The sequence below is a fragment of the Leopardus geoffroyi genome, chromosome A2 (genome assembly GCF_018350155.1).
Source record: "Leopardus geoffroyi isolate Oge1 chromosome A2, O.geoffroyi_Oge1_pat1.0, whole genome shotgun sequence".
Lineage (NCBI taxonomy): Eukaryota > Metazoa > Chordata > Mammalia > Carnivora > Felidae > Leopardus > Leopardus geoffroyi.
The window spans coordinates 86744406-86770183 of NC_059331.1; the positions used below are offsets into that span (position 1 = coordinate 86744406).

At 34.6% G+C, this 25778-nt stretch overlaps 1 protein-coding gene across 10 annotated transcripts in view; it reads right to left on the reverse strand.

Moving 5' to 3' along the window:
- CACNA2D1 (calcium voltage-gated channel auxiliary subunit alpha2delta 1) overlaps window positions 1-25778 on the reverse strand; it is a 495933-nt gene that overhangs the window by 151181 nt on the left and 318974 nt on the right. For all 10 annotated transcript variants that reach the window (XM_045494628.1, XM_045494634.1, XM_045494626.1 and 7 more), the window contains one exon: window positions 20227-20356. In XM_045494628.1, coding sequence (XP_045350584.1) covers window positions 20227-20356 — 130 coding nt within the window. The remainder of the gene's footprint in view (window positions 1-20226; window positions 20357-25778) is intronic.

Here is a 25778-nt window from a genome sequence, read left to right on the forward strand (position 1 = left end):
AAACACAGCATGATGAATACAGTCAATGAAATTATAACAGTGAGGTATGGAAGAGATGGACGCTACACTAGAGTGAACCTAACGATGTATAAACTGGTCAAATCATTATGTTGTACACCTGAAACTAATTTAATATTGCATGTCAACTAGACTCAAATAAAAATAGAAAAATAGATGTAACTTTATTTACAAAAATAAGTAGTAGGGCAGTGGGTTATAGTTAGCCAACTCTTTCTTCAGAGCTACAGGGTCATCCAGTCAGGCCTTCTAACATCCTAGGGGAAGCGACACACAGTAAACCTGAATAAGTAATAACCTATCAGTGTTGTTTGTGCTCTTTAAATAATTAAAACGGGGATGTCATAGAGACGGAGTAGGTGGCTACTTTACATCAGGGTTTGAGTAATATTCGGTCTAAAGAAATATTTTAAGCTGAGACATGAAAGACAAAGAACTCTCCATAAAGCATTCTATGAAAACAATAGATACTAATGATACTGACAAGTTGGAAATTCAGATGGCAATAGAATGGCTTTATGATCTAGTACGATATTTCAAGGAGAAAAACTCACAGTTTCCTGTAACACTAAAATATCCAAACAATTACATAAGGCACAAAAGAATATATGACAGATTAAAAATGATTTGGGCACTTTCATTGTAATAAATGAAATCCTAGAGAGGGGCAGGTCTAATTCCAGCACTGTATTCAATCATTCAAAAAACATTTATTAATAAACCTTGACCGGGCTCTTGGAATTAAAATAAAAAAAAATTGTGAAAATTCTTCTCCAGTTGCTCTAAATCTGATAGAGAAGACAGAGAGATAAATCAAAGCATCTTTGATCAAATTTTGCTTCTGCATCACAGACTCTAGCAACAGCCAACTTGCCTATGAAGCTAAGTATATGTTTAGAGACTCAGAGGAGGGTGTGGTGGTCACTCAAGAGTTCCTGGAGCAGGTGGCACACAGATTTTTTTTTTTTTTTTCTATTTGTTTTGAGAGAGAGAGACAGAGGACGAGCAGGGCAGGGGCAGATAGAGGGGAAGACACAGAATCTGAAGCAGGATCCAGGCCATGAGCTGTCAGCACAGAGCCCGACACAGGGCTAAAACCCATGAACCGTGAGATCATGACCTGTTGCTTACACGACTGAGCCACCCAGGCACCCCAAGTGGCACACAAGATTTTAAAGAGGAGTGGAGAGGTGGTAGGAAAGCTGGGTGGCTGATTCAGGGAATACCCTGTGAAGGACACAGAAGTCTTGTCTGTTTTTGTTTTTGTTTTATTTTCTTTTTTAAAAAGGCATTCCAAGCGGTGGATGTTATTCAAAATGTTTGAATGAAAGAGGCATGTGGGACAACAGTGGCAGGAATAGGATTAGGGACACACTGCTAGGATGATCCAGAACACTAACAACAAAATATATTTATTCTGAGAATTATAGAGACCTATAAGCTGAAGTGCAAAATAAACATATTGGCACTTAATACTTCCCTCAGAAGCTATTATGAAGACTGTGCATTGGAAGCAAGACAGATGAAAATGGAGAAGATAAGATAGAAAGCTAGTATCATCAAGCCAGTGAGGAGTAACAATAGTCTAAAGCAAAAAATGAAAATAAAAATAAATAAAACCAAAAAGTGGTGGACCTGGGGAATTGTAAGGAGATTTAAAAGATGATTAGGAGAAATAATCTGCAGATCAAAGTGACATGATGGGAAAAAGGTAAAAAGGAGTCCTGGCTTTCTGTCTTGGGCCCAAATATCACTATTTACAAAGATATGAATATTAAGTCAGGGGGGATATTTGGGGACAAGCATGATGCATTCAATTTTAAGCATAATGGGGGGGCAGTGCCTGTGAGATACCATTAAAAAGGGTTATTCAGGAGGCAATTAGAGAAATGAATCTGTACCTTAGCTATGATATCTACATGGAAGAATCAGACTGGGGAGTCACTGTTTCAATAACAATGAGACCATCAGTTTGAATGAAGTTAGTTATTGACACCAAGAAGCTCTATAGGTCCTTAAGTATCAAAGAAGCTTTACTTAGCAAAGAGAGACTGCCAAAAGGAAACAATGTGGACCTAACTCTGATAAACAAGAACATCTTTCCCCATTAAAATAATCAGTGGGCAGAAGGCTTTATTCTCTCTTGTTTTCACTTAACAAAAAAGCAAAATGTGCCTTTCAAGTATGATTTTCACATCTGCATTAAATAAATGCACCAAATACAAATTCGATGTATCAATGAATGCCTCACAGTCCATCAAGAGATAATGTAAAGATACTGAAACCAATAAAAACCTATTATCTTCTAACACAGTTTTTTTTTAAATGTTGCTTTTAAAAATAGTTATTCACTTAAATCAAGTACGCAGGGATACAATGCCTGCACCTCTTGTATGTATAACACTTCAACTAAGACTCGCTGTGCACTTGGAGAAGAAGCAATTTTCCTTCTGCCTCCCTTAGAATGATGAGGTAATCTATTGTGCCTTTACACTTACTGAGCCTCAGGAGACGGAGGCTCGATGATTACATGGGCTTGTACGACCATCAAGTTCTACCACAGGAGTCGTACATGTATTATAAAGACGCTTCAAATTGCCGAACATGCTCTTCTCACCATCACTGTGTGGCTCTCTTCCGCAATTCACTCACAACCTTTGACTTCCAGAAATGATGTAAATCTGCATCAGCTGTGAATGCATGAATGCCAACCACCCTTATTCCTCAGAAGGCAAGAGTGTCGGGATTTAATTACTTAGAAACATCACATTTTTGTTCCAAAAAAGGAAATTTCAATCAACTTTCAGTAAAACGTCCTATCAGGAGGTAACAAACGGATCAATACTTTTTAAATTTCCATTTCATAAAACCCAAAATTAGGCGCAGGTTAAGAAGTAATAAACTCCATTTGATCTTAAACACAGTTACCATTCTGATATAGACACTGATGGCTTACTGAAATGTATTTTACCATTCTTCCCGAAATGTATTTTCTATGATATTAATCTTATTCATGTTTTTTAAAAGAAGCCTGTACTTTCTTGTCACTTTGTGTTCCATTCAAACTGATGGAAGCCAGAATCTTTTCTATTATTTGTCAGTTTCTCTGGCCTTCCAAATCAATCTGAAGCAAAGGCTTTTCATTTCTTTGATTCAACTGAAATTCTCTTATATTTATTCTATTAAAGTATCAATCTCCCATTTTCTTCCACTTTTATCTGCTATTCCTAAATGTGACAATGTCAACAATTTGTGTTTAAAAACAAAAGCTTGTGCATAAAAAAATACACAAAGATTAATGGAACAGAAGAGAGAGCCCAGAAATAAACTCAAGCATATATGGTCAATTAATTTATGGTAAAGGAGGTAAAATTTTACAGTGGGGAATGAATCGCTCTTAAGCAAATACTGTTGGAAATATTAGATAGCTATATGCACAAAGAATAAAACAACCAGTATCTTAGACAATACACAAAAACTAACGCAAAATATGAATTAAAGACCTGAATGTAAAATTTCAATTAATGAAACTCCTAAAAGAATACACAGGCAGTGAGCTGCTTGATATTGGTCTCAGCAACAATTTTTTGGATCTGACTCCAAAGGCAAGAGCAACAAAAGCAGAAACAAACAGGACTACATCAAACTAAAAAGCTTCTGAACTGTGAAGGAAATCATCAATTTACTGAATGCAAGAACTTATTTGAAAATCATATTTGAAAATAATATCCAAACACTTAAAGAACTCATACCACCTAATAACATCAGAAAGAAAGAAAGAAAGAAAGAAAGAAAGAAAGAAAGAAAGAAAGAAAGAAAGAAAGAATCCAGTTAAAATGCAGAGGACCTAAATAGCCATTTTTCCAAACAAGACATGCAGATGGCCAAGAGAGCCATGAAAAGATGCTCAACATCGCTACTCATCAGGGAAATTCAAATCAAAACCACAATAAGGTATCACCTCACACTAATCAGAATGTCAAGTATCAAAAAGACAATAAATAAATGTTAGTGAGAAAAGATAGAAACTATTTAACACCCTATGAGTAAAATATACCTCAATCCCCAGATATGTACTGTTAATTCTACGCATTCCGTTAGAATTGGCTTATGGTAGCAAAATATTTTGTTTATCATTGTATGTTTAGTAAACTCAGCTGAACTTCAAAGATTGAAACCTGCAGAACTCTGGAATATATCATTTATTACATAAAAGGAGACTGCAAATTAAAAGCAATGTTCTTCTGTTAAGTTTCTCAGGATCCACATAAGAGTGAAAACATATGGTATCTGTCTTTCTCTGTATCACTTATTTCACTTAGCATAACACTCTCCAGTTCCATCCACATTGCTACAAAAGGCCATATTTCATTCTTTCTCATTGCCAAATAGTATTCCATTGTGTAAATAAACCACAAGACCATGGGGTAGGGGAAGGAAAAAAAAAAAAAAAAGAGAGGGAGGGAGCCAAACCATAAGAGACTCTTAAAAACTGAGAATAAACTGAGGGTTGATGGGGGATGGGTGGGAGGGGAAAGTGGGTGATGGGCATTGAGGAGGGCATCTGTTGGGATGAGCACTGGGTGTTGTGTGGAAACCAATGTGACAATAAATTTCATATTGAAAATAAATAAAACAACGTTCTTCACAGAGAGGGAGACAAACCATGAGAGACTCTTCAATACAGAGGAAAAAACTGAGGCTTGCTTGCAGGGTGCTAGGTGTGGGGAAGTGCTGAAGGGGTGAGGGGCATTAAGAAGGACACTGGTTGGGATGAGCACTGGGTGTTACATGTAAGTGATGAATCACTAAATTCTATTCCTGAAAAAAATTACATAATTTGAAAAGAAAAAAAACAAAAAAACCAATGTTCTTCAAAGAAAATATACTTTCAAGGTTTCAGCTCACAATCTATTCATTAAAATACTAAAACCTATCTCGAAATTTGTTGAAGTTCATGTTCATAAGCTACTCACAATACTATAATAACTTTGACCAAAGAGCTATAAAAAGAAACTAATCGATTAATTCTTAGTTCACTGATATTAGAATACTTTTCTATAATTGATTGTTTTCTTAAATATTAAAACAGTGATTTAACTCAAAAAATGATTGAAAAAGAGGATGTGTATATGTGCTCAATACCATGTTGAAAACTTCTACTGGTGATGGTATTTCCATTAGATTAACGTTAAAATAATATATACCTGTTTTCCTAGGAAAATGAGGGCTGCTGATATAGCAGGATAGTTTTCTTAAGCTTATTTATTTTGAGAGAGAGTGAAAGAGAGAGAGAGAGGGAGACAGGCACCCTGTGCATGAGTGGGGGAGGGACAGAGTTAGGGAGAGAGAATCCCAAAGAGGTGCCATGCTGTCAGAGCACTTGATCTAACCAACTGTGAGATCATGACTTGAGCCAAAAACAAGAACCAGAAATTTAAGTGATGGAGCCATCCAGGCGCCCCAAGATAGATTTTGTTTTAACAGATCCTCTAACAATGATCTACTTATTTTATGTGCTCTCTTTTCATTCTCTTAACAGTCCTTTGAGATAAGTACTATGATATGCTTTATAATATTCTCACAAATGCCAAGTTTATTATATTTGTGTTTAAAGATGGTTTATTTGAACATTCACTAGACTATTGTCCTTTTCCTTTCATAATTTTAAACATTTCCTACCTCTTAATTTTTTTCTTTTTGCTATCATCTTCCATCTCTGTCAAAGGCCCATACTCCACCACTAGAGGATTTCTTCCTCAATTTTTCTACTTTGGAAATCTTTCAAACTGTTTCATGAGAATAAATACTAGACAATAAATTTAGACTTATATGATTTTAACAGTAGGACTTGGTTTATAAAACAGGCTGTAATAGAGTAAAATACAAGTGAGTATGAGCAGTGACTTCACTACAATTGAAATAAATAGCATTCTGCAATAAGATGATTATATACCTAATACCTGAATGGTCTTTAAAATTATAGAGGGCTGTTATTCAATTTTATCAATCAGATACTTGACAAAAGCTTCTATTTCTCAAACATTTTTAAAGATCCTTATCCTGAGTAATATTTTAAATTGATGACAAACATTTTGGCCCTTTCAGGAATTATTTTTCAAACAGCTATAAATCCTTTAGAAATAAGTGTGATGGAAAAATTTGGCTGTTTTTTAATATGGTAATTGTATTTTATTCCCTAGACTAGAAAACTTGAATTCAAGCTAAATACAAAAAGGAATTTTAAGATCAAAATACCAGAAATAACTAATATATATGCAAAATTATTGCATAAAAGTTGTTTACATTTAGAAAGAAAGGAGAAAACGTTTTTATAGAAGAAAGATGTTATTTTAAATTTGAGAATACAAAAACTTCAAATAATAAATGACAAAAACACAGAGAATAAAAGATTTCTTCCATTAACCTTTCTATTAGAAATGGAAAAAGGTGGCGTACATGTACTAAAAAATTATTTAAACACTAGATTTTCTTGTCATTTGTTTCTTTGCTTTAGGGTGGAGCGGGTAAGGAAAAAAAGTCAAAAAATTAGATGATTCTGGAAAGGGGTTGTTCTTCTATGGGTCAAGTATGCCCTCTGATTTACAAAACATAAAAATTCAATAGACAAGTCATTTCAAGTATTAAAGATACAAAATTAGCTTCTTTCATAATAAAGCCTTCCAATGACTCTGTGTAAATCTCCTGGTGGTGGGGGGGTGGGGGGGGTTGTGGGGGGAGGTCGTAAGTTCTATATCCCCCCTGACCTAATCACTGCTGTTAATTTCCAAACGATAGGCAGTGATTATATAGAAAGCAGAGAACAAATGGTCTTCATAGGCTGAAAGGGTAGTAATGAAATATTTCTTCAGTTGTGTTCCAGACTGGGAGAATATGCGACAAAGGACCCCAAGTGTCTATGGGAGCTAATAAGGAACTTCTCAGTTTCCAGTTACTATGATTCACAAGAAACAAAATAAAAACAACTCGTACACGGGAATAAACCAAATAGCAAGAACTTTGCTACTTCCTTTACAATGCTATATACCTTAAGCAATATTTTTCTAAAAGTTTAATATATTATTCATTAAATTAAAATTGTTTATGACTTGGTTTGCTCTACTGACAGTAAGTATTGACTAAATCCAATCTCAATACTTGTGTTGCTCATAGCCCCTTAACTTTTAAAATATCATCTTTGTATCTCGAGACAAAAGAGTCTTGGAATCTTTAATCCATTCAAAACCTTTCTTTTTTAATAGGATTTTAGAAAGATCTTTTAAATGCCTTTTTATATCTAGGGAGAAATCTGCTAAGATTTTATACATGAAGCAAAATGCCAGATGATTAAAAAATTCTCATCTCAAATTGCAGACCTCCATTTTCTCTCCAATTGTCAATCCCGTTTTCATTTGCCGTGAACACTACTGTCAGTCTGTTTGGAAAGCTTTTCTAATTTAAGATTTCATTATCTCTCTTCTTCAACCTTTGAATGGCCTGTCACTGGTTATACCCATCATAAAAAGCTAGCCAAGTACTTCTGATTTCCAGCTATCAAATTTACAGAGGAACTGAATTGTATCCACATCTTTTCATGCCTTCCCTCTATATTGCTTCTCAAATTTCTTTTTAGAAACAAAGAGACAGTGAATTTTTATTTGTAGTTCCCACTAAACAGTAAGCAAAAGGGGAGCAATAATTGTACACTTTACAATACCTCACAAACTCCTGGATATTCTGTTCATTAATAAACAAAAAAATTCACATTATTTTAACAGAGATCACAATAAAATGTGAAAAAACAAATACAAATTAAGGACATTTAACAAACATGTTGTATAATATCTCTCCCTTAAAAAAGGACACTGAGAAATAAACACTAGCTCTGAAAATAAATTATGGGAAAATCTAGGATATTCCTTAGTGAGGTATATGCACGCTAGACTGAGTGTTGGGATTTACGTGATCTAAACATGGGTGCCAGCCTTATTGGATGGGATACATTAATTCAGTATCAATATTAACCATGTTTGTTGACAAAAAAAATTTAAACAATTTTCTAAGTACTCAGAGAGAACTTAGAGAACATTATTCATATAGCTCCTAAGAACCACAGGATTTCCATTTGGCCAAATATATACCAACGGGAGAAAAAATTTGTAATGAAATACGGTATAAGAGACATACGCTACAACATTATCAACTATCCAACACTGTATGCTCAAACTGTGGCTGACTTGGTAACATCTGCTAAGACTGGCATGCATGAAGTATGTAGGATTCTCCTACAGTACCTTAGGTGATTCTGAGGAGGCAAATCTAAAATGCTTCTCAGGGTTATGGAAGCAACTAGCTCTAAGTTTTCCCATTGTATAAAGAGGTGTGTCTACAGAGACAAAGGAACCCAGGAAGAAATGTCTCAATAACCCATAAAATGTCTTCCCAAAACAGAGTCAGTTTAAATTATCTACAAGACCCATTATCTATCCAGCCCTGCCCTAAGCCACCCAGGCCAGAAACAAGCATCTTCTTCTTTCCCTTCCCTTCCTTGTTTGTACCTAGTGGATGTAAAATTCAGAGAGCTGCTAGGAAATGCCCTACCCTCTCAGCCCCTTTTCTAGGGTAGGCTTTCATTAGCTGTAATCTAGGGTAAGGAAGAAGAGTTAGTAAATGCTAAGTCAAATTTGGAATTTCAACTATTAGGAGAGAAAACACATTTACATTTCTGAATTGAAAGTTTTAAACCTGTTTATGACTTAAAGTGACCAAGGCCACTTTATTATTATAAAGTCACCAGGAAAGTCACCTTTATCCACAGTCATTCACTGAAAAAGGGTAGAAGGCTAACAAAATAAAGTTAGATTTTCACAACAAACTACATGTTACACTTGTACAACGAAATTATTCATACAGAACAAAGTGAGTTATACATCTTATCTGAAGTATTATGCCCACTTGTCATTCATACAAAATTTTCTGAATAAAAAGATTAAGTAAATTAAATGAAATATACACTCGTGAGACACTGATATTATATAGTCATATAAAATGGAAACCAGTGGGTAAAACTACTTAAGTTTTGTTTAGAACATGCCAGAAAAATTCTCCTGGAAATAATAAGTAGTTGTCAATAACACGGTAGGTGATATGGACACAACCACCATTATATAGGTTTATATTAAAGAAGTGAGTGAACCTTGCAATAGAAGCTATCTCAAGAGCTGATTTACAACTTTATTTTTAATGAGATCTAGGAACTTTAAAATTCCAAATATCATTATGGGTTAAAATATCCCTCAAGTTCAATAAAGAGGCTGAGATGCTTTGCAAATTGAACCAAGAACTGAGTGTTCAAAATTTAATCCATTTGTAGTGTGCGCAGAATATTATCTTCAGACTGATAAAAACAAAAACAAAAACAAAGCAATTTGTCAGCACCATCTTGGACACTGGGGACCATGATCAAATGACTAGACAATCAGGTTGTTACAATATTCTCTTTTAAATGTGACAAAACAAAAAGCAAGCAAAACCACACTTCAGTAACCATAAATTTCAACCTTTATATCTACAAAGCCTGCATATCCACTAAATAACTTAGGGAATTCGCCATGATCAATCTAATTGTTGCTAGAGATGCTTAGAATTGCAAATTCATTGTCTTTCCAATCAAGCCTATTTTTCTATGGAGTTCGGTGAACATTAATTGGTTTCCAGAGCATAAGTGTTTCAAGGGGAAGTACAGAAATCACGATTCTGAATTAAAATGAAAAAAGGGGGGGGCCCTGTAAATCCAAATATAGCAGCCAAATATTTCTAAATCATTATATTTCAGTACAAAGTGTGAAATATCCAACTTAACTTTTTCATGGCATGTCTTTTATTCTTTTAAGCCCTGAGTAGCTTGTTTTATTTATTCGTTTAAATGCTGAGTTTCAGACAATCACAGTTTTTTTCTTGGCAAATAAATTTGTGTTCAAGTCAGCCCTGATGGCCATAACAAAATACCATCCGCTGGGTGGCTTAAATGAGAAATTTATTGTCTCACAGTTTTGGAGGCTGGGAAATCCAAGATCAAGGTGATAGACTTTTTGAATTCTTGTGACAGGATTGTTTCCAAGCTTGTAAACAGCTACCTTCTCTTATGTCCTCACATGACCTTTTCCCTGTGTGTGCATGTAAGAACCTCTTCTTCTAAGGCTACCAATCCTCTAAGATTAGAGCCCCACCCTCTGGAAAAGGCTCATCTTACCTTCATTACCTCCTACCAGCCCCTATCTGATATACAGTCATGTTGGGGGTTAGGATATCAATGTATGAATTTTGGGGTAACACAATTTAGTCCATAGCAATGTAAAAAATCTCTAACTGTTATTACTAATTGTTTTGTTACTCCACAGTCTTAAATGAGTGACAGGATTAGTATTTGTACGATCAGAATACTATAGGCTTGGCCTTTGGGTTTACCTGTGATTTACATTTTGCCAACAGAAAACTGAATACTATATCACTATCTATGAAAGACATGTATTTCAGAAACACCATGAGAAAAAGGCAACAGAGTACAAACTCTACCTGAAAGGAACTGAGTCTCCTTATGACATACTTATTAAATATGATCAAATTACCCTATCCTGAAATCTACATTTTGTACTTCAGGCATGTCCTCAAAAAGTCTTTTTTTAGGAGTACTTACGATTTCAAAGCTCTACTCCTAATGAGGACGAAGGCTAATTATCTAAGCTAATCTTTTTTTTTTTTTCTTTTTTACAATGGATGTTTTCTTTGTTACAAAATGAAATATATTTTTTAGGGGTATCCTTATCAGATTTCCGATTCCATGACTGAAAAAGAACATTTTAGAAGAAGGAACAAAAGCTACTTATTAATATTATGACCATAGTAACATTTTACTGACCGCTCTTTAAAAACATTTACTTTTGTAGTCTTTCAACACACAACTCTGGAGTATGGAATGATGCAACCTCCAGAATTGCAGGAAAAAATACACTTTACATTAATATACACATTATTATATATATTTATGAATTAGCTAAAACAAAACATAAAATAAACCACATATTACTGCTAAAAACATTCTGTATTATTTTATCTTTACACAAATTTAAATTTGTGATAAATACCACCTCAAACAGTAACTCTGAAAAAAAAAAAAACAACAGATTAGAAGTGATGGTAATTTCTCTACAGTCCTTAATCACCAGAGCACTAGGGTGCATTGAGAAATCTCATCTTGGTGGGGCAGTCAATATGGATGCTCTCAAGTCAGGTCATGGTAGACTAACCAGAAATTTTAACAAGAATGAGTTACCATCCTACAAAATTTAGACTAATTAATTGAAAGCTTGTTTTGATCTCTAATATGTGATTATTGATTCTAACAGTTAAAATATTAACTTAAAATTATTTTTAATCATAAAAACTTAAATCTGATATAGTTTAGAGTAATAACATATGTTAATAATTTGAATCCCTAAAAAAATGATAGCTTTGTATTCAGCTTTGTATTACTTTGCTCTTTTGGGATATTAAACATAGGAATATGGAAGCATTTCCTATTTGACAGACTCCTAACATTATTTACCACATATAATTCCCACCATAACCAAGTGAAGTATATTATTTTGTTTTGAGATGAAGAATTTGAGTAAGTAATTCAATGGTAGGCATCCACTTCTTTTAGTCTCTGTAGTCTTGTCCATGAAGCACAACTGAAGCTCAGTGAAATGAATGCTTACTTTACACTTACCCATGATTACACATAGTGTTTAGAATTCTGGTATTTGAAGGTTCAGACCATTTTTTAATGATTTTAATGTTTGTTTATTTATTTATTTATTTATTTATTTATTTATTTATTTATTTATTTATTTATTTTTTGAGAAAGAGAGCGAGAACGAGCGCGCATAAATAGGTGAGGGGCAGACAGGAGACACAGAATCTGTAGCAGGCTCCAGGATCTGAGCTGTCAGCACAGAGCCGGATTCAGGGCTCAAACTCATGAACCCTAAGATAATGACCTGAGCCAAAATCGGATGCTTAACTGAGCCACCCAGGCACCCCCAAACTATTTTTTCTACTAATATAAAATAATTAGATTAAATGAGAATAATCATCAAAATTACCAATCGTATAAAATCTGAGTCAATTACAATAATCACTAAAAAAATTATGAGCTTGGAAAAAATAATGGGATGTTAATAGAAAGTACATTCTTTTTGGAAAGAATATGCTGAAAAATATTCTCACGTTCATTGTCTAGATTTCAGATATAATCTAAAATTTTTAATGGTCTTATATGGAGTATGATAGAGTTCTCATAATATTTTCTTATTATTGCTAATAATCAAGATATGACTTACTATTATCTATACTATAAATAGCCTTCTTACTAAAATAAGACTTCATTTCCTCAAAAGCTTTTAAGTTCCTTCCCTTAAAATTTTTACACAATTTTGACTGTATACTTCCAGTATTTATAGCTTATCTCCAATTGTTGTCTTATGGAGGTGAGTGCACTCTCCAATGTCATGTTGTATAGCAGCCAAGATGACAGGCATCCATCCCTACTTTATTCTTAACTTAAAAGAGACTAATAATATACTGACGTCTGCTATGACCTTCTAGTTGATAGGTTTCGGAAAATTATAAAAGTAACTTCCATGCCTAGTATGTGGAGAATTTTTGGTGCTGGCAGTGGTATTTTGATTACATTTTAATAAAAATAGGCCAAAGGGACACCTGGGTGGCTCAGGTGGTCGAGCATCCAACTTTGGCTCAGGTTGTGATCTCACCATTTGTGAGTGTGAGCCCCAAGTTGGGCTCACTGCTGTCAGCACAGCGCTTCGGATCTTCTGTCCCCTCATTATCTCTCCCCCATTCGCACTCTTTCAAAATTGTAAATAAATAAATAAATAAGTAAATAAATAAATAAAGGCCTAAGACTTTATGGAATGCTTAATATGCATCAATTGATATATTATATAACACTATCAGACATCTAAGCCATGTATTTTGTCATCATGCATTATTCTTCATCACTACTTGGTAAATGTTTTCTTTTGAATGTAACATTATTCATGAGACTGTACTATTATCTTTTTTTTTACTTCTTTTTTGTGCAATTTTTATTTTGTATAAGCAGTCACATGGATTAATAGTCTTTTCACATATTAATGTCTTCTAGTAACCTTTTTTAAACTTCCAAGCATTTATTCCTCAAAAGTTTTATAGAAATGATACAGCCTGAAGTATTATCTTTGGCCAGAAACTTGAATAGGTTTCCAATTTATTCTATAATTAGCCTACCACTGACTCCATGTGGATCACCACCATCCATTTTCTTACACTTTATAATACTTTGTTATAGGGGTGCCTGGATGGCTCATTCATTTAAGTGTCTGACTCAATTTTGGCTGAGGTCATGATCTTGCAGTTAGTGAGTTCAAGCCCCACATCGGGCTCTGCACTGATAGTGTGGAGCCTGCTTATAATTCTCTCTCTCTCCCCCTCTCTCTGTGCCCCTCCCCAGCTCACTCTCTCCCTCTCTTTCAAAACAAATAAGTAAACTTTATTATAAAGTAAAAACTTGGATTGAGAGTAACTTGTTCTGTGAGTATTCTGCAAGATGAACAAACGTGTATAATAAATTTTAAGAGTGATGTCTTGCAATGTATCAATGCAACACGGCAATGTCTTGCCAAATGTCATATGATCACAACTGATTCTCTGTCTCTCTCCCTCTTTCTCTCTCTCTCTCTCTCTCTCTTGCTGCAGGATTGTGGGTGATCATCTCTCATGTTCAGGCTGTGGGGGTGTGGCAGAAATCAGTGATGTTTTACAACATTGAAAGGTGCACACACTGACCCTAATGTATTTTTTGTCACTTCAAAGCACCTATAGACAGCACTTGGCTTTTCCATACCAGAATAAGCTTATGAATGTTTCGCTTCATTCTAGGTCAGGCTGCCTACAGCTAAGAGACCTTTTCCGCTGCTGCCTTATTGCCAGTTACATTGAATACAGTATATGACAAGAGTTCTTTAATACCCTACTGTAATCACCATCCATGTGAGCATATACACTGGCCCCCATGCAGAAAAAGATTCCATTGAGCCAAAACATAGCAGTGATTCCATTATAGTGTAAGTCATCCTACAACTTTCCAACAAGCCTCCTCTCTTTTGTTTCCCTCACACCAGCCATGAAGGTTTTCAAAGTAAGTTCAGGTTAATTTATTTTTCTTTTTGTTTTGTATTTTCTTTCTTATTTTATATTATATTACAGTATTATATTCATTTTTCTATGAATATTTTTGGGTTGTGGGATGCATCATCTTTACAACCCTCAGAGCTGTGAAGTCAGACAGCCTTATTTATTCCGAGGATGCCAATCTATTAAAATATCAACTTTCTAAATCTATAAAAGAGTTTAAAACAATGTAAACTATTCAATGTAAACTATTAATCAGCATTCTATAATTACATAATCTCCATATTTGGCAGAGATTAGTTGTCAAGATTTATAAGAGATTGTGAAAAGCTAGTTCTACAATTATCAGCAAAGGGAGGATACCTTTTTCCTCCAATGTTTATATTGGCATCATTTGAGATACTGCAGCTATATTTGAAAGATAAAAGAAATCAACATCAAGATAAATTGCAGGGGAGCGTGTGTCACTCAGTCAGTTAAGTGTCCAACTCTTGATTTCGGCACAGGTCATGATCTAACAGTTCATGAGTTCGAGCCCTGCATCCGGCTCTGCACTGATAGTGGGGAGCCTGCTTGAGATTCTCTCTCTCTCTGCCCTTCCCCAACACACACACACACACACACACACTCACTCACTCTGTCAATATTTAAAAAAAGATACGTTACAATGCCAGTATTAGTCATTATAAGCAGTTCAATTTAAAGGAAGTATAATTAGTAAAGCATAGGAGACTTTAAAAGGCAACACAATTCCTTAAAATTGTGTCTTCTTTTATCAAAATGGATACTCCTTAGTGATAAAACTTTATTTTTCAATTCCTAAAACGGAAGTAATTTCTTTGCTTACATGACAACGTAAGATTAGGACAAAAGTATGTAGTGCCTGAAAATGTTATGCATCTTGGCGGTTACTATGTTCCCTGTTATTGGATAGTCTTTTAGAACCGTAATAATTTTATAAATAAATATGAATTTCTATTGATAAATGACTATCCAGCATCCTACGAAGACATTCCCTATACTTGCATCTAAAATGTTTTAAAAAATTAATAAATTTTTGTGATTAAAACCACATTGTCTAAATAGTCAGTCCTTCTTTTCCTAGTTTCTATGTTTGTGTTTTTACCAGCCCAACAGATAAATTAGATCTGAAAATCAAGTATGGTTTCAATGCCCTCTAAAATCTAAGTACCAACCAGTGAAATTCTCAAAAGTGAACACTTTCAGATATGGTTCTAATTAAATGTACCACTCTAAAACTTTAAATATATCAATGAGCAAAGATAATCACATTTCAATTCCTGGGACTTTAAAAAGTAATTGCCTTTGAGAAATTAGAACAGAAGATTCCTTATGAGAATATAGTCACACAACTGTCTTAGTGAAAGAAGAGGCTGTTTCCTTCAGCTAAGCCTTCAATTAAAGTAAGCTTTCACATTTATTAAATTCAGAAACCTAGAACAATCCTGTGAATCTGATAGGTTCTGATGAACTGCATGAAGAGTCCCAGTAATTATTAAATTTTCAAGATCTTGTTGACATTTCTGATTTTACTCCTGTGTCATTTACTCACACAGTTCATAACATGGGATATGAATTTTAAAAGACTACAGGCCAGGCAAGGTCAGCATCTTCCTGATGAGATTTCAGCAAAGGAGGAGAAGCCAATATTAAGATAAATGAGACTAACCAAATAATGCAAGACAGAGCTTCTTTTTTTTTTTTTTTTTTTTTTTTTTTTAATTTTGACATATTCCAAAATAGGTCTTAGGATTTCTGAAAACACCTATTTAAATATTTTATCTTCTTTTCAAAATCAAAGTATGTTTTATTCCCTGAGACTAATTAAAATAATCTTCTACAGATGTGTACAAATAGTTCATTCTAAATGGGAAAGGAAAACATGAATAAAATTAAAACCTCTTTTGTAGAATACTAAAAACAAAACAAAAAAACGGTGTACCATGTCACGATATTCTTAAAAAAATTATGGTTAACCTTTGTGTCATTTTTCATGTCTGTTCCAGCATATAAGAGATGAAGACTTAAACTACGTGACTTCAACTAAAACAAAACAAAACAAAATTTCAAATAGAAGAGTAAGAAAATAAAGATTCTCATGCAAAGCGTATTATCTTAACTCCAATGGACAATTCCGTCTCCCAATTCTTACTCCCAAAGTAACAAAGTTAAAATTAACTCAAAAGTAAAATATCAGGAATTTCATTTATCATAGTAGTTAAAAATATAAAGATTGGAATTAGACTTTATTTGAAGTCTGATCCCATTCTTAATAATATGACCTTTCATTCAAGAGTGCTTCAGGGTCCCCTTCTTCAAAATTAACAAAGTTATAGTAAATAAATTAGAGAATACATTTTAAAAGGGAAGCATGGAGTCAACCAACTACTAAACTCAAAAAAACAAACAAACAAAAAATAGGTTGTTAGTATTTAACCAGGCCAATGCAACCTGGAGTCCTTGGACCCCTGTTCACAAAATGCATGCATAAGGTAATTTACTAGACAGGTGAATTAGGTGCTAATTATCTATGGAAAAATGATAAAAATATTTTTCACGTATTTCTTAAAGATCACCTCATTGAAAAACTAAGCAAAGTCACTTTGTCTTTATTTTTCTGGGTAATCTCCTGAAGAGAAAGCTTTCTCTTATCTTCAGCCTTCTAATAGTTTAACAAGTCTCTAAGTTGAAGAAAAAGCAAGTTGAAAAGGAATGTGGAAAATCTCATTTGGACGATTTGTTTTTTCATTTCAAAGTATTCTATAGGACTATGGCCCCAAACTGTTAATTATGATTGGCTCCAAGAGTTGCGAGTGCTGGCGACTTCCATTTTGTATGTTAAATAAGTATGCTTTATTAAAATTTGCCACCATGGCATACGATTTTTAGAGGGGAAAAAAAACTGTTTTAAAAATGTATAAAGTACCAATATCCTTCCTTGAGTATTTAATGAACAATTTGAGGATTTCTCGATAATCCCTATTAGACCATCTGAACTGCAAGGAAGTTTTCTACAGAGTGGAAAAAAATGGACTGCTTCATAGGAATATAAGTGGGAGAAAGTATGAAGAGCCTCATTTTATATATATGAAGGGATGGCAAATGGGATGAGAAAGCCACTGAGTACTCAGTGGGGTACAGTGAGTCTATGCCATGCTGGATCTGAAATGGTATCTCATGCGTCATCCACAGCAGGAAGTAAGTTCCAGGCCATATAGAGGCATCTCCTGTGCCATGCACATCAGTAAGTGTGCTCAAGCCCTCCTCTTCCCAGGTTATACTAGCCCAGGGTGCCCATGTACTGCAAAGAGCTGTGCAACAGACCAGTGGCTCTGGCTACCATACCAAACGTGGGGGGAAGTGGATAGAATCAGCAGTGAGGCAAAGTTCCCCAAAGCACGCATCCCACTTTCCCAAACTGCTAGATCCACATGAGATTAAAACCACAATGCTGTTAACCTTGTTATTTTTCTTTCCTTTGGGATTGGCAGCAATCTATGAACTTGCTCAGAGAATCCCTCTTGACTACTGAAACTGGACTAAAAGAAGACTTTCCCTTCAAGACCAAAAGGGATTAAGTAGGCAGGGTTCTATTCATGTCATATTTGTTTCAGTCATAGTAGTTTTTGCTTTAAATTTCTTTCACATGCAAGTTTTTCATGTAATATATATTTTAAAGTGTTACAAAGATTATTAAAAACAAAATCACTGACTTTGAGTATCTTCTTGGTATGGATAATGATTTTCAGGAATAAGGAAGGCAATCCCCAAATAGGAGACAACAAAATAGAAACACAATCATGAAAGCTTTCTCCCAAACTGAAAACACTCAAGTCGGCCTCAAGTTTCTTCAACACAGTAATGCAGGTCAAAAAACCAGTGCCATGGTATCCACAGACAACTGACAGAAAAATATTGTGACTCAAAAGTTCTATATCCAGCCAGTGTGTTCTTCTAATATGAATTCAATAGAAAGATATAATCTTAAAGTAAGATTATTTTGTTGGCATACCCAACAAACAGTAGGTGATGAAAAATATGAAATAAGGTAGATGAAGTAATTTTTTAAAAATGGGAAACACAATCATATAGCTAAGTACTGTCTAAATAGTTGTAATAGTTACAAAATACAGTCATGGGGCGCCTGGGTAGCTCAGTCGGTTAAGTGTCCGACTTTGACTCGGGTCAAGATCTCAGGGTTTGTGAGTTCAAGCCCCACATCGGGCTCTGTGCTGACAGCTCAGAGCCTGGAGCTTACCTTGCATTCTGTGTCTCTCTCTCTCTGCTCCTCCCCACCTCTCAAAAATGCAGTAAAACATAAAAAAAATAAAAAATAAAAAAAATACAGTTGCAAAGATCAAGATATTTCTTTTAAAAAGCACACAGTTAGAAAACTATTTTTACAAAGTGCATAATGGTTGAAGTTAAAAAAAAAAAATGTGAACCTAAATCCCAGGTAATTCCTAAAAGGACTTGGAATTAATAGTAGTGCTGGATTGTAAGGGAGTCTAATTATGTTTAATTCTCATGTAACCCCAGAAACTGCCTAGACAAACAATTCTGTTTCCATGATCAATAGAGACAAGTCATACATTTAATATCTTCAAAGAACTGATAGGAACAATATGTACTTTAAAAATTAAAAACAAACAGAGTGAATAATCTGATCAAGTTGGACTTTATGTTACAAAAAGAACCTTACATGCATTTAAAATGCCCTTTTAAACAATAATCTCACAGGAAATCCAAAGTATAAGTTATAACTTATATTATTAATCCCTGTACTTAGTTCACTCTGTTTAAATACACTTGACTTGTAATAAACAGTAACAAGAAACATTTACATACCACTTACTCTATTACTAGGTTGGCACTATTATGAAAACAAGTGTGTGAACTTACTTTACCTCAAATCAGTTTAGTCATTTTACCCTATTTTACAGGTGAGAAAATGCCCTGAAATTTAAAGGATTTACAAAGAAAAAAAAAAAAAAACTGCAAAAATTTAGCTTTGAACTAGGCCATCTGGCCAGAACCCAGAGAGTTCTGGATACCCAATTCAGTCTATAGCCTCTGTAATAAAGGGCAACAGAAGAAACATAGCTTTAAAAATCTCAAGTGGTCCTTTCTTCTTACTACTTACTTATGTGGGAAGGCAGAATACAAACTGGTTAGAGAATGGTGAACATGAAGGAACAAAACTAGGAGTGAACAAAGGCCCCGCTTTCTGGGTCATGGGTGGTCCTCAGAGATACAGATTGTACTTGGCAGGATTTGTAGTCAGCATTCTCACTCAGGCTCTGCCCTTGTTAATACATAGTACAAGTGTCCTACCCTGTGTTTTCCTAAGCAACTTACTGCCCTTCCTTTCTCTCAGGGAAGCCTTCTCAAGCAAGTCTTCCATTTCCCGGTTCTCTATTTCATTAGTCTTTCCCTAGCATTTCTTTTCATCTTGAGCCCACCATGTACTGAGAGGGAGATATTTTTTACCTATATCCTAGGGTAAGGGAGACACAGACACACACACACACACAGACACACAGACACACACACACACACACACACACACACAGGTCTAAAATGTACCACTATCTCCCTTTACAATTTGTCTAGGTCTATTTGTATTTGTGCACACTTGTGCTATATAGTTTGTATTTTTAAGAAAATAGATTTATTAGTTTTCAGCTTTCATGGCCCCTGGGAAGGCACAACGACCTATTCAACCAAAGCAGAAGGACATGCCCACTGGATGCATACTCTCCTACAAATATTCACATAGTGCAGCTCTCTGAACGTAAACTGCTAATGGACACCCCATTTCTTCTTTCACAGAGAGTTTACCATGGACTCTTCAAAGACATCAACAAAATTTGTTCCTTTTCTCCCCCAAACAGGAGATACAAAGGACAGACAAGAGCATGGTATTCCAAGAGTTGTTCAAATTCTTTTACTTACAGCCCTCATAGATGTCAGTGGGGATATGGACCGCTGCATGTTGATAGGATATCTGTCGTCCAAAATTAGCATCGTCAATAAAAACAGGTTTTATCCTTTGGCTGCCTGGCTCACTCTCATTTTTTTCAGGCTATACCAGAAAAGATAGACAATAAAAAGAATATTAAACTTAAGATAACAAATACTCTCACATTCAGGTCTTCATTTGCCAAAAGTATCATCTTCCAAAAAAAGATATCTACAGGAATATTTCAAAATAGAGTACCATGATGACATCTAACTCACAGACTTAATGTTGTACTCATTTTGCAATACAAATACAAATAATTGTGTTGTACACCTGAAACTGATATGTTATATGTCAAATACATCACAATAAAAAGAATCCAGCTGGAAAAAAAAAAAAAAAAAAAAACGTTGCAAAAGTAAGTAAAACATAGTACCATGCTGACATGAGACACACAAATTATATTCAGGTATTAACATTAGCACTATCTTTATATTATTCACATTAAAATATAACTTCTCTCATTTCCTCAATGTTGGAGTCACTCAGGATCATCCTGAGGGGACGAGGGCTTTTTCACATGCAGTATGTATTAAAATGTGCATTTACAAAACAGGATAAATTCCTTTAAATATAACTGAATTAAAATTACCCATTGATATATAGTTCACGGTCTATGCTACTAAATTTATATCATGCAGATGAGGATAATTCTTGGTTTGACAACTTATGGTAAACACCTGCAAAAAAGGTAGCAATGAAGGACTCTTTTATATCACGTTCCCTTTATTTTTGCAGGTTTTCCAGTTCAATCAATTTTTGTTTTAAAAATAAAGTATACTAGAAAAGATCTGTTATAACTAAGCACAATTAAATCTGAACTACAACCATTTTGCCTCCTGAGGTAGGAGGTAAAGTCCAATCGATAATGATGCAAGAAAAACCCACAGAAATTTAAGTTTGAAGATTAATTTTCTCTCTACTCAAACTAGGCTTTTGATACTGAACTACCTTATTGCCCTCCCCTGGCAGGAAACTTAGAATTTCACTCATTTATCCAAAATGTATCTCTCTAACATTTTTTGTTGCTGTTTTTGTTAATTGCATTAGTTTTTTTTTTTTCCAGGTCAAATATAGTTGTTTTAGACACTTCCCCGTTTTTAAATTAAGTTCGGACTTCTATTTTCAACTCAGTAGTAGAGTCTGTATTCCATATTCCAAAGTTAATCTCCTCAAAATGAAAACAAATCACATTTGATTCTTTTTGGCCGCACACTGCAGTGATGCAAAGAATCAACAAAGGACTTAATTGGATGACCAGAAAATTCCCTAATAAGCCTGGGAGAAAGTACCAACAACATCAAATCAGCAGGTTTAGAAAGAACTAACTGTATCAAACTTTCCATCCAGGTCTGAACATGTACATGACCAAATAACACATTAGTATGAGATACTTTAACAAACACACGTGTAATTTTTTTTCTAAACACTGGAAATATTTAGACATACATATGAACAATACGGTCTTTAAAAAAATTGGGGCCCAAAGTTCCCAGTCCAATCTATCATTAGGTAATGAAATCAATTTCACAAGTACTATAAACCAAAATATTTTTTAAATGAACGTTCAAGTTGGTTAGGACCAACTTTACAACAAACCATTTTTCTAAGGGAAGCGTTTAAAATATATATACAAGTACCCTCCATATATTACGATGAAGAACTATGTTGTGAAACTTGTGTTTTATTTATGACTATGCATGTACGTGTAAGTGCACATGTGAATACTGTGATGGAGTATTCTGATGAATTTTACAGAAATCTGTCATTGACAAAAATCTGTCACTGACAAAAATATTTGAGAACTCATCACTGTTTTTTATTTCCGCAAAAGCCATGATTAATAACTACCCCATAAGCAAACGGAATATAAAAAATAAGAGAAGTGCTTCAAGTCTAAAAATTGGCAAAATACTTTCATACAGGAATCACTAATCATACCCTTTTCTACAAGAAGGGTAGGTATGTGTAGAATGACGAAAGGAGAGAGAAGAAACAGAAGGAAAATAGAAACCATAGAGCAAAGCGAATTCTGAACCTAACATACCAGCCTTCATTGCAATGGTTATAAAGAATGAAAAGGATAACTGGGATTTGGCCTTGGATTCAACCATGGATTTTAACACATTTGAAAATTCACACTCCATTGTCGGCTCCTGAAAGCTACTGACTTGTGAAAAGGGGCACATTAAAACAAATGATTTTCAGTAAGAAGATGAAGGTAAAGAGGACACCAGCGAACAAATGACATGGCTATTTTTCTCCCCTGAAAATATTCTGAGAAATCTCAACATTTATTTTAAAGCAATGGTTTCTCAGAGTATGGTCCTTGGAGAAGTAGCGGCAATAGCCGCTGAAATTTTTCAAAATGTGTGCTCTCGGGCCCCACCCCAGACGTAATGAGCTGGGAAGGGGCTGAGCAATCTTCAGGGTAACAAACCCTCCAGGTGATTCTGTTACTTGCTAAAATTGGTGCTCCACTGCTTAAAATATCAACAGTTGCAATTAGACATTTTTATTTGGAACCTACTCATGAAAAACTTAGGGTTGATTAGTAACAAGCATATTAACAAACACCTATTTTTTTACCCTCCATGTAGAACACAGTTTCATGAGAGGAATGGAAATGGTAGTATGGGGAGTAATACTTGTCAGAAGACATTTCGAAAGACACTAATCCCTCAAGATACTCTAGGGGTCAGTGCCATGCGGACTTAAGTTAGGGAAATGTTGTTCCATTAAGAGAGTACTAACCTCACTGGCACATCAAAGACTCTTGAGAGAGGCCTCACTCCAGAGCTTAACCCAGCGTTCCCAAATGTATGCAACCCTGAGATTTTTTTCCATATAATACCACTTGCAAAGAACATACTTACAAAATGCCATCGAAAAGCCTATTGGGAACCATGGTGGCCTAGAGATTCGGTTCTATTCTGCTTGCATTAATAACCTCTCGAACTTGAGCCACTCACCATGCCTTGGCCTTCAGTTTTCTGACTTCTAAATAAGTAATGTTGGGCTACAGGTGTAGTGCTAATTTCATTGGGCACATCAGAATCACCTTGGGGAAACTCAGGCCCCACCAATAAAGACGTTGATTACATTGAGGAGGATGTCCGTTGAAAGAATCTCTCAGCTGATTCTAATATTCTCTATCTTAAATTCAGATCCCTCAAGCTAAGAAACTACAGTTATTTTCAGACCTGAAAAAATTATAGTCCCATTTCTATAGTTTTTGAAAATAACACATGATTTTTCATTAGCCTATCTTTCCCAGAAATTTCATTCACATCTATTTCTAGCGAGTTTTACTAGAAATATATGAAGAGTAGAAGGACCAGATGATAGATAATAGATGGATAATGAACTACCTGTGTGAATTAGGGCTGGGAATATATGTGTGCAAGTATTTCATTCAGTCACTTGAGACATATCTGCTGGCAGACTGGAGGAGAGGATTTATTGATATTAATGTTCATAGAAATGTCATTTAGTATCTAAACTACAAATAAGTTCAGCGATCAACAATAGCAAAATGTCATAATAACTGTCACAGAAACAATTTTATATTGTTAAAATAAAAGAGTAATTACATTGGGAATACACATATAAACAGTGTTCGTTTAAAGATGATTTTATGCTTAAAAAGTAAATGTTAAGAAAAAAGAAGGGAGAAAAGGTCTATTATTTTGAGAGAAAGAGAGGTAGAGGGAGAAATGAATGGATGAGTATATAGTAAATGTTAAAAGCACTTCAGTGGTTTTGTAGTTATGCAATATGACTATATCCATGTTTCTGTTCTCTTGTTTTTTCTTTTTTTTTTTTTTTAATTTTTTTTTTCAACGTTTATTTATTTTTGGAACAGAGAGAGACAGAGCATGAACGGGGCAGGGGCAGAGAGAGAGGGAGACACAGAATCGGAAACAGGCTCCAGGCTCTGAGCCATCAGCCCAGAGCCCGACGCGGGGCTCGAACTCACGGACGGCAAGATCGTGACCTGGCTGAAGTCGGACGCTTAACTGACTGCGCCACCCAGGCGCCCCTCTCTTGTTTTTTCTAATACAATGAACATGCACTGCATTTTTAATAAAACAGAACATTAATTTTTGTTTTAAGTCCTTTGTAGAGTGCTACTAAGCATTATATGATTATCTTACTAAAGTAAAAGTTGCTTATATTTCTTCTGAATCCTCTCACACTTAAAAATAATAAATTTTAAATACACTTTATGGAGATCCTCGCATGTTAAAATCACCATACACAGAGCTTTTCGGGATAATTTTAAAACAATATGTAGTTCTCAAAAAAAAAAAAATAATGTACTTTTCAACTTGTATAATCATGTACCTGGACGAGTTTTAATGCACAGTTGCTAAGTACATCAAGAAAAAAATAATATGGCTGCTCTCTGTGGTTCTCCTCTTTATGGTTTCCATAAACTCAAATAATTTCATAAGAATATTAATTTCTAAATGCAACTCATTTATTTCCCTAAAGTTATGATATTACTGTAACTTATGATGATCCCATCATAAGCTATGTCTTTGCCTATCTTGATATATAATGGCATTATATGGTATAATGGAAAATACAGCAAATTTTAGACACAAAAAAAGTGACTGAGGAAAGCAATCTGGAGAAAAGCTACTTAACATGTATTGTTTAATGTGTTAATGAAAAATTTCAAACCAATTTTCCCCCCCGGAATTAAGATTTCCTTGTTTAACAGAACACACAAGAGAAAAAAATAAGCATTTCTCTTTCCAGTATTTTTCCTCCCAAATTCTCCAGACCACCCCATATAAATGTGTACAAGAAACTAACCAGGTCTATTCTAAAGGAATTCGAATGCGTTTATTAGAACACATAAGTGAAACATGAGAAGTATGTTTGTCATACTAGTCATCTCAATACAATTTCAGTTATTGAATAATAGATTAGATCACTCAGAGACCAAAGTACAGGCAAATGTTGGATGGGTAGGCCATTCAATTTTACAAGCAGTACATATCAACAAAGTTAATTTGGAAAGTCAAAATGGTAAGTCTAGGAGGCTCTTGAATATTTAACATATCTCAAATGTACTCATATACTAAAATATCAGTTTTTAATGTTTTGTTAGTAACTGAAAACTTTAAAAATTCTACTGATAGCAAAATGCTCAGAAATTAAAAGTGTATACAGTTTACCTAAACTGCAGTAGAAACTACATGAATCACTTTGTCACAATTCAACTGAACATTCTCAACCAGAAACTTCGTTCACAGTCATAGTGTGGCCAGGTTTGATTCCCCCTGCTCTCAGTTATGTTTTGTGTTCAACAACACTGTGACAAAGTTAGTCGATACTAAGAATGGTTTACTGAGACTCTCTATAGAGACTTTCTACAGAAGTACCCCCATGGGTATTTCTATATCACTAATGAAAAGAAACAGTTAAATGAATGGTGTTTCGTGTAATGATACAATTTTTTTTTAATTTTTTT